This window comes from Canis aureus, chromosome 8 (assembly GCF_053574225.1).
Source record: "Canis aureus isolate CA01 chromosome 8, VMU_Caureus_v.1.0, whole genome shotgun sequence".
Lineage (NCBI taxonomy): Eukaryota > Metazoa > Chordata > Mammalia > Carnivora > Canidae > Canis > Canis aureus.
Window position 1 is genome coordinate 58477816 of NC_135618.1, and position 9841 is coordinate 58487656.

General features: G+C 45.2%; 1 protein-coding gene across 1 annotated transcript in view; it reads right to left on the minus strand.

Annotated features, from left to right (window-relative positions):
* NSMCE1 (NSE1 component of SMC5/6 complex) overlaps nucleotides 1–9841 on the minus strand; it is a 32254-nt gene extending 22413 nt beyond the window's left edge. Inside the window, exons 1-2 of the mRNA XM_077907103.1 lie at nucleotides 9692–9841; nucleotides 3113–3259 (exon numbers count right to left, since the gene is read on the minus strand). Coding sequence (XP_077763229.1) covers nucleotides 3113–3259; nucleotides 9692–9731 — 187 coding nt within the window. The 5' untranslated portion in view covers nucleotides 9732–9841. The remainder of the gene's footprint in view (nucleotides 1–3112; nucleotides 3260–9691) is intronic.

The window sequence follows — 9841 nt, forward strand, 5'->3', positions numbered from 1 at the left end:
ACTAATGTCCTTTGTTTCATTTATTTTTAATTGTTTCATACAGGAAGGTAAACTGCTCCCTGTTGCTCTACCTTGGTCAAAAGTAGAAATCCTCAAACACAGGTCTTCTTAACCACCACTCCCTAGGCTTCCTGTGCCTAGTTCCATTAAAGGAGGCTTATACTAGAATCATATGATTCTGCATCTGCATGATTCATGAAACCCAAGGTGAAGCAAGAGCTTTGTCTCTGTGTCACCAGTCCCTAGCACAGGGACCTGGCCTCCATGATGCCACAGCAAGAGGTGCTAGATGATCACACACATGTACACAAGATCCAGCTCACAACCCCAGGTGCCCTCAGAGGGCACATAGGCCCTCCATGCCACTTAGAAAGCCCAGACCCAAGGCTTTACACCAGCCCATCACAACAAAATATAAACTCTCCCTAACCCAGATAACTGGGGAATTTGCTTCTAGTTTAATGATGGTAAGACCTGGAACCAGAGCCCAGAATAGGAAGCATGTTTGATAAGTTGGACAAAAGACCATGGGAAACTACAATCAGAATAACTCACAGATTCAATTACTCCTGTTTCATAATTATCTTAGAAGCTGAATATTTTTCCAGCTGGTAAAAGGGGACTTTCCAGGGCATCTTTTCAAAAGACAGATTAATGATGTTTATATTTATTTAATTTGAGATCATTTCTTTCCATCATCTCTCATTTTAAAATCTCTGAAATAACATTAATGCTTGAGAGAAAGCTTTTTTTTTTTTTAAATGAAGGGTGTAGGGAAAAGCAAACTACAGCTCTATCCCATTTAGCCCAGCCATAAGCATATCTTGATATCTTTCTTTATGCACAGATACGGCACATAAAGTGTGAATAATAAATTAATTCCTAGATATATTCTACAGGACTTTCCTAAATTAGGTCATAACAACTTTAAAGGTCAAACAGAGGCAAAAACACTTTCATTCTTAGTACTAAGGCACCATGTGGCTCCCTGCAGTGAGCTATGAAACTTCCCCATTAGCATTAAAGCCCACATTTAGGACTTACAAGAGAAACTGAAGGGGAGGAGGAAGGGATAAAAGACTAAGAAAAACATTCTTATGCCCTTCACCAGAGCATTCTGAGGGGGAGGGTGGAAATCCTGTCGTGCTTTTTTAAGGAGTGAGAGAGGCTGGCTTGGCAGGTGTAACATTCCCTTCCCCTAATAGAGGCCCTCACCAAAGACCTCTATCCACCCCAACACAGGCAAGTAGGACAGACATGTTTTTACCAGAAAAATAGTTTTCCAGCACAACACTAATTATGTCCCTTTCCCGTCTCAAGTCCTTTCAGACGTCCACACTGTACTCAGAATTAAGTACATAAGAAACCCCATTACTCTGGTGCACATACTATGGGTTCTTCCTGATTTATAGACTCACATACCACAAAGACGCATCTGTTCCCACACATCATATGTTCCTATCTGGGGTTTCCCAAAGTATGTCAAGTGGAGGTCAACGAGGTTTAGATAAATGGGATTAAATGGAGTTCAACAGGTTTCCTTACTGTCTGATCCCTGCAGGCATTTCATTTGTTAGCGTGTACCAGCCAGCTCCCAGAATTTCATGTGGCATACCTCAAGGGGCCAGTCTCTCCAAAACTGCCTCTGCCCTAACCCGTAAGCTCTCATCTTCCTTCTGCACGTCTTGCGAGAATATGTGTCTCTGTACCCACCAGCTCGCCCTTCCTGCTCCCATCCACCCTTCACCTCTCTCAGATCTGGCTTCTGCCTCCCCCATGCCACATTCGGCACTTCTCCATATATGGCCCCTCTTCTCATGGGCCTTCACCCCTAAACCCAGTGCCCCATGCACACCTTTCCTCACACCTCCTGGCTGGCTCACCTCTCTGTGCTTTCCACTCTTGTTTTGGAAACAGAAAATACACTCAGAAAGACAAAAGCACAGAATATAACCACCTGTATTCCCATTAATCAGAAGTGATGATCATCAGACTATACTATGAATGTCATGTTTACTTCAAGTCTTCTTTTCTTTAATAAAAGAGCAAAATAGAATAAAGATGAGTGTCCTTTGATTTCTCCCCAAAGGCAAGCACCTCACAAGTGTGTTACATAGCCTTCTGGTCCACTCTTACTTTTTTTACATGCAGATGTTAAGTATTTATAAGTTGGGGCACGTGGGTGGCTCAGTAGGTTAAACTACTGCCTTCAGCTTGGGTCATGATCTCAGGGTCCTGGGATCCAGCCCCGCATGGCATTGGGCTCCCTGCTCAGCAGGGAGTCTCCTTCTCCCTCTCCCTTTACCCCGCCCCTGCTCATACGCACTCTCTCTTTTTCTCTCTCAAATAAATGAAATCTTTAAAAAATTTGTTATGTTTTATAAAAAGCGTAACACAGTGACATTGTACAATAAGTATAATTTATCCACTTTCTTTTTCATTCAACAGGATCTACCCATACTGACACTCCACTCAACCTGAGCTACCAATATTGATTTTACTGACCTGCCAGCAATGATCCTACTGTTTCTACTGTGACTTCCAGTTAATGAAAACTCAGCCAGGTCTGGTCGCTGAGTGTTCTGTGTGTATTATCTTACATCCCATCTCAGCAACCCACTGAGAAGATGCTCCAAATTCCCAGCTGGCCCAGGACAGGGTGGCATTATCTCTGGGTTTGGCTGAGTCCAAGGCCACGCTCTGACCCCCTGTGCTAAGCTGCCCTCTAACCACTGACAGCTAAATGAGCACCTTCCCCAGGGTCAGGCACTTTGTATGTATCTTGTCTCTTAATCCTCTGAACCTATGGTGTCAAGGATGATTAATTATCCTCATGTGAGAGATGAAGAAGTTCAGGCTAGAGAAGATGCTGGAGCCTTGGTGTGAACCACAATTAAACAGCTTCAAAGTCCAAATTCCTACCCACTGGGCTAACTATTAGATTTACTAAAAAAAGTAAATAAATAAAAAGTAAAGTCAAAGCCGAGATGAGAAGCACAGGCCGGTGTGAGAGTATGGGAGAGACCTGACCACCCAGGTTGTTTTATCCCAGTGTCTTAGTCCCTGATCGCACAGCTCCAGGGCATCCTGGGAACGGGGAAATGATACTCACGGTCATGGACTCGATAGCAGTGCTTCTGCAGGCGCCGAACGTCCCACTCCTCCAGCACTCCATGAGTCATCAGCAACTGGAGGAATCGCCGGTGAACATCAGTCATGACACCCGCTCTTCTAGTACCACCCTGCATGTGCGAAGGAGCTAAGAAAAGAAGCAAACAAAACCCATTCACCTCTGAGCGCTCCGAAAGCCAGGTTCTATATTTTGTACTAACTTACATTCACAACTAGCCATTTGTTATAGTTTTTAGACTCAAGAGCATCCTGCCGAATAGCCCAAAAATGAAAAGGACACCAGTCAGGGGCAAGCCAACTAGTACCAGCAGTTACTAAAGAGTAACGTGGGTCCCAGAGCCAGCCAGCAAGCCTGGACCCAGCCTACCCTACCATCTAAATGAGTAAAATTGGAGAACCTGTCCTCCCTGTGCTTCAGTTTCTGATCTATGAGACTAACGACAGAACCGTGCTCCACAGAATTACTCTATTCGGTGAGTTAACACATAACAGATTTTACTTATTTATTCATGAGAGACACAGAGGGAGAGAGAGGCAGAGACACAGGCAGAGGGAGAAGCAGGCTCCCTGCAGGGAGCCCGATATGGGACTCGATCCCAGGTCTCCAGGATCACACCCTGAGCCAAAGGCAGATGCTCGACCACTGAGCCACCCAGGTGCCCCAGTGAGTTAACACATAATAAAAGCCTGGTAACAAGCTAAACACGAGGTGAGTGCTAGCCATATTTACTCCTAGATAGTTCTGGGTCTGAACCTTGGTTCAGCCACCAAGCAGATCTATGGCCTTGGAGAAAAGCAGCTGAGGCTCCATTTTCTCACGCTAAACTTAGAACAGCGCTCACTGCCCAGAGGATGCCTCGAGTAAAGGCGTATTCAGTGCTAGTTTCCTTCTCATTTCCCAAACCACTAATGAAACAACTGTCACTGTGGGGTGCTTTTTCAATCTTTTGCTCTCTACTAAAGCATTATCTTTCCACAAACCACAAAGATCAGAGCTGATAAAAGCATTACACAAGTCCTGATCAAAAAGCCTGTTCTCGCCACGGAGAGGTGGTACCACACGGAGGCAAAGAGCGTGGGTTTAAAAATCGGCAGGTGGTATTGAGACCAGACCTGCTTGATCTCAAGGATCATCAAAGCCGTGCAGGAAAAATACAGCTTCCTGCACTCCCTCCACCACCTGCCACCCACCACCCACCGTTCCTGGAGGTTCTGGTGATGGCAGAGGGGCCTGGAATTCTGAGGTTTTAACATTCACTTCAGGTGATGCCATGATCTGGCAAGAAAGTCGCTGTTCCCTTAGGCAAATACAGAGTAAAAACATTTCTAGCCGACAAGCTTCATCACCCTAGGCCTCAGTCTTTTCAGCCATAAAATGGGGACAACGAAATGTATGTTTAAGGCAGAAGATGCCATTTAAATGAGATGTGGCTACCAAAGCTTTGCCAAGGACCTGGCACATAGGAGAGACACAGAAGGCTAGCTGCTGCTTACTGTTCTTCTGAAACAGCACATCAACTGGACCCCAGGGGTAGGAAGATGCACCAGACCAGGGCCAGATTCTCAGACTGCCTGCCTGTTAGCTATCCCTTGAGAACAGCTCAGTGGTAACTCAGACTTAACAGGCCCTAAGTTGAACTCATCTTCACCTTCCCCCATCCTCAACTCTTTTCTTTGCCTGAGTACTAGTCTCGAATCTTCCTGTTACAGGGGGGAGGGGGAAGGCAGTCTACGCAGTTACACAAACGCCACAGGCCTGAGCGTCCAACTCTGATCCTCCTTCCTCTCACCCTCAGACCCATCTGGTCACCATGTCCTGCCAAACTTATTTCTATCACTAGAGGCAGCAAAATTAAATCCAACAGCAAATTAAATCCAAAAAAAGTTAAAGAAAGTGAACAATAAAGAGCAGAAAATAATAAAATTAATGTACACCTGAGATCAACAAAACCCAAAGTATTTTTTTTTTTAAGTTCTATTTATCCATCCATGAGAGACATGGAGACAGAGAGGCAGAGACACAGGCAGAGGGTGAAGCAGGCTCCATGCAGGGAGCCCGATGCAGGACTCGATCCTAGTACCCTGCGATCACACCCCGAGCCGAAGGCAGACGCCCAACCACTGAGCCACCCAGGCAGCCCAAACCAAAAGTATTCTTTGAAAAAGAACATAATAAAAGCCACCAAACTCTGACAAGATTTTCTGAGAGAGAAGACTGACAAATAAACACTGTTTGGAATGAAAAAGGAGAACTAATTGAGGACACAAACATTAAAAAAGGCATAAAAACAATAATCTGAAGTTGTAAATATACACAAAGTTATAGGAAATCCATTCAAAACCAACTACAGAATTATCTGGAAATCAACAAGTTTTATAACCACTGAAAACCTTCTGTGGGAAGTCCAACTTCCCACAAAGATAACTTCAGATCCAGATGGATTTATCAAGAAGCCCTACCAAGCCTTCTGGAAGCAAGTGATTTCAAATTTCACAGAACTATCCCAGGGCTGCAAAAGAGCAAACCCTCTTCAAATAATTTGATAAGGCTGACATAAGTTGGGCATTAAAACCTAACAGAAGCTTTAAAAGAAAGGAAAATGAAAAGGCCTGTATCTTTCAGGTATGCAACTTCAATGGTCCGAAGCAAAACATTAATTGCGTCTAGCAAAACAGAAAGGCTAGTATATGATAACCAAGTTGGGTTTATCCCCTCAATAGTTTAACAATTGAAAATCAATCGAATGTCACCTGTCAATAATATCTCAATAAAGCTGGGGGGAAAAATCAATCAGTGTGAGTCACCACATTAACAAAATACGGGAGAAAGTCTACAATCATCTTAATAGATTCAGAAACTATGATTGTTAAATTTGACAGTCGCATATACTAAAAACTCTTAACAAACTTAGAATTGAAGGAAATTTCCTTTATCTACTAAATGATATCTACGAAAACCTACAGTAAACATAATACTTAAAAATGGAATATTGAGGGGCAGCCCCGGTGGCTCAGCGGTTTAGCACCACCTTCCGCCCAGGGTGTGATCCTGGAGACTCGGGATCAAGTCTCACGTCGGGCTCCGTGCATGGAGCCTGCTTCTCCCTCTGCCTGTGTCTCTGCCTCTCTCTCTCTCTCTCTCTGTGCATGTGTGTGTTTCTCATGAATAAATAAAATCTTTTTTAAAAAATGGAATATTGAAAGCAATCACTTTCAAATCCAAACTGATCCAATGCAACTGAACTCATGCAATTCCAATCAAAATCCAACAGGCTCAGGGATCCCTGGGTGGCTCAGTGGTTTGGAGCCTTCCTTTGGCCCAGGGCATGATCCTGGAGTTCCGAGATCAAGTCCCACATCGGGGTCTCTGAATGGAGCCTGCTTCTCTCTCTGCCTCTCTTTCTCTCTGTCTCTTGTGAATAAATAAATAAAATCTTAAAAAAGAAAAAAATCCAACAGGCTCTGTGTGTGTGTGGGTGCGTGTGTGTGATATTTGACAAAATGGTCCCAAAATTTACATGGAACACACAAAGGCCAAACAGCAAAGCCATTCTGGGAGAAGATAAAGGCAGAAAGACTTGTCCTACCAGGTAATGACTTATTTTAAAGCTAGAGTAATGAATAATAGACGATAATGGTATAAACATGGACCAAGTAAGACCAGTGGGACAGAACAGAGAACCCAGATAAGAAACACATGTGGATATGGATACTTGACACGTTGGAGAAATGGAACTCCAGATCAAAACAGCTTTTTAAAAAAGGTGCCAGAAAAAAAAAAAAAAAAGTGCCAGAACAATAGATACAATAGATTACCCTTATGTGAAAAAACTGGAGAATTGAACCTTCACCTCATTATGCACAAAATATTTTTGAAGATTAAGGTTATATGAAAGGAAATGCTACAAAACTTTTGGACAACAATATAGGCAGATAGCTTTTATAAGCCAAAGGCAGGGGTTTCTTTAAAAGATATAATAATAATAATAACGCAAAAAGTACAAACCATAAAGGAATATACAGGTAAATTCAACTTTTAAAATTAAGAACCTCTGTTCACTGAAAATACTTGAGCGGGGGGGAAGGAGAGAGAGAGAGAGAAGACAAGCTACAAACTGGGAAGCATCTGAAACATGCTGAACCCATGAAAGATTCATACTCAGAATATGTAATGAACTCCTACAAATCAGTTAGAGGAAGACAACTGCAAAAAAAAAAAATAAGCAACTGAAATTTCCAAAGAAGATATACAAATGATTAATAAATATATTAAAAGATACACAGTCTTGAGGTCATCAGGCTAACGAGTATCCAAACTACAGTGACAAATCTCTTACTCATCACCAGATAAGGCAAAGATTCTGAAGAATGGCCTCGGCTAAAACTCATCCACTGCTGGTGGAGTGTAAACTCTTATGAACCGTGTCAGACAATTTGATTTTACTGGCGAATTTGGGTATGCCCAGAAATGCGGTATTTGATTTTTCACTTACAGAAACTACCCACATCTGCCCAAGGAAATATGTGTATAAAAGCACCATGTGGTAGCAAAAATCTGGCAACAGTAGCAATGGCAACCAGTTGAAAAATGCCTAGCAAAGCATTTATATTCAAACCATGGAATTCCAAATAGCGACGAAGCAATGAAGGTGACATAGAGCTACTCAAATCACCGTGGATGCATCTCACATACGGGAATGTTATGTGCAAAAGTAAAGTCACACTAATTATATGTGAGGATTCTCCATCAAATTCAAAACCTAACGAAACCATATACAGTAGTCATTTTACAGATACATAGTAAAACCCATAAAGGAAAAACAAGGGAATGAGTAACAGTACTCCGGGCAGTGCTCATCTTTAGTGAGGGGAAGAAAGGATTCAGCGGGAGCTTTCAGCATAAGATAATGTTCTATTTCTTAACCTGATGGGGAGTATACGTGTGTTCCTTATTTTTATTCTTCGAACTTATATTTGCAAACATTTTTATAGGTATGTTACATATCTTGATTAAAAAAAGAAGAAATGATGTAAATATGTTACGTAACACCCAAAATAAATGCTAAAAAGGACCAACTCTAGGGACGCCTGGGTAGCTCACTGGTTGAGTGTGTCTGCCTTTGGCTCAGGGTGTGATCGTGGGGTCCCAGGATCGAGTCCTGCATCAGGGTCCCCTTGGGAAGCCTGCTTCTCCCTCTGCCTGTGTCTCTGCCTCTTTCTTTAAGATTTTATTTATTTATGCATGAGAGACATAGAGAGAGAGAGAGAGGCAGAGATACAAGCAGAGGGAGAAGCAGGCTCCATGCAAGGAGCTCGATGTGGGACTCGATCTGAGGTCTCCAGGATCACGCCCTGGGCCAAAGGCCGTGCTAAACCGCTGAGCCATCGGGGCTGCCCTCTGCCTCTCTTTCTATCTGTGTCTCTCCTGAATAAATAAATTAAAAATCTTGGCAGTGGGGAGGACCAACTCTGGAACAGCACAGAAGTCAATAATCTTGGGAAAAAAAAAAAAAAAAAGGAGAGGGACACAGTACAGATAGGCCTGTTTACACACAGAAGGCGATTATCTGAAGACGGACTGGGTGGTAGAGATTAACCATGAACTGCCTACCCCTCCAAAAAAAAAAAAAATTTAAAAACAGAAATGTCTGTGCAATAAGCAGATCTCAAGCACCACCACCTGAGCCACACGCGAGGCAGAGGGGGGAGTGCTTCACTGCGCTGTCATTCCATCCTCCTGGGAACCTGAGGATCGTCACATCCATGCCCCCATTTTACAGATGCGGCAAGACTGGAGGCACCAGGAGATGCACGGAGTCAGCGATGGGCAGGAGGGTGGCGATGCAAAAGCAGAGTTCAGGAACCCTAGCACCGCCACACACACACACACACACACACACACACACACACCCCAGGTAAGCGAGGCATAGCAGGGAACAAGCAAATCGAGATCCCTCACCTGCAGGGACTCCTCACCTACAATTCTCCGATCTAAGAAAGATCTAAAGGCCTCCAACCTTGGAAGCCTGAAGACCTGATCTGACCTATAAGGTGAAGCTATCTCTGGGCCATTCTTGACCTCCTTTGGGGGCAAATGTGCACGGATTCATGTATGTGGTGACAAGATGCAGCCCGGACCCCAAAGACCATGGGGAATAGGAATATATCATATCCCTTTGGAAAAATCCGAAACATCGGGGCATCTGCACACGTCTAGCCTCGGGGCTCTCTACGGGTCCCAGGACCGCGACGGAGAGCAGGGCGCAGGTAACCGCCAGGTGCTCCTCCAAGGCCGTATTTTCCGTATTCGGTGCAGGCATCCGTCTTTTGCTTGCGACCCCCAAGAGCGGGGTCAAACCGAGGTCAGCACCCAACGCTACGACCCGCCGGCGTCGGGGGGCGTCGGGGGGCGCCGGGGGGCGCCGGGGGCACCAGGTCCCAGCCCGCCGGCCTTCCTGCCCGTCTCTGGGCCTGTCGGCATCAGCCAACGAGGAGCCCCCCGGGCCCCCGGAGCCGCGCTCCGGCACCCACGCGGGCCGCCCCGGGGCCTGACGCCCACCTTCCGTCCTCCGTCGCCTCTCTGCGCGGCCCTCTTCCATCCCCGACAGCCTCGCGGGCGCGCGCGCGGCTCACCCTCCGCCGCACCCGGGCGCAGCCCCCGCCGCCCGCCGCCGACGCCGAAAGGCGGGCTTGGCACGCCCCCTCCGGG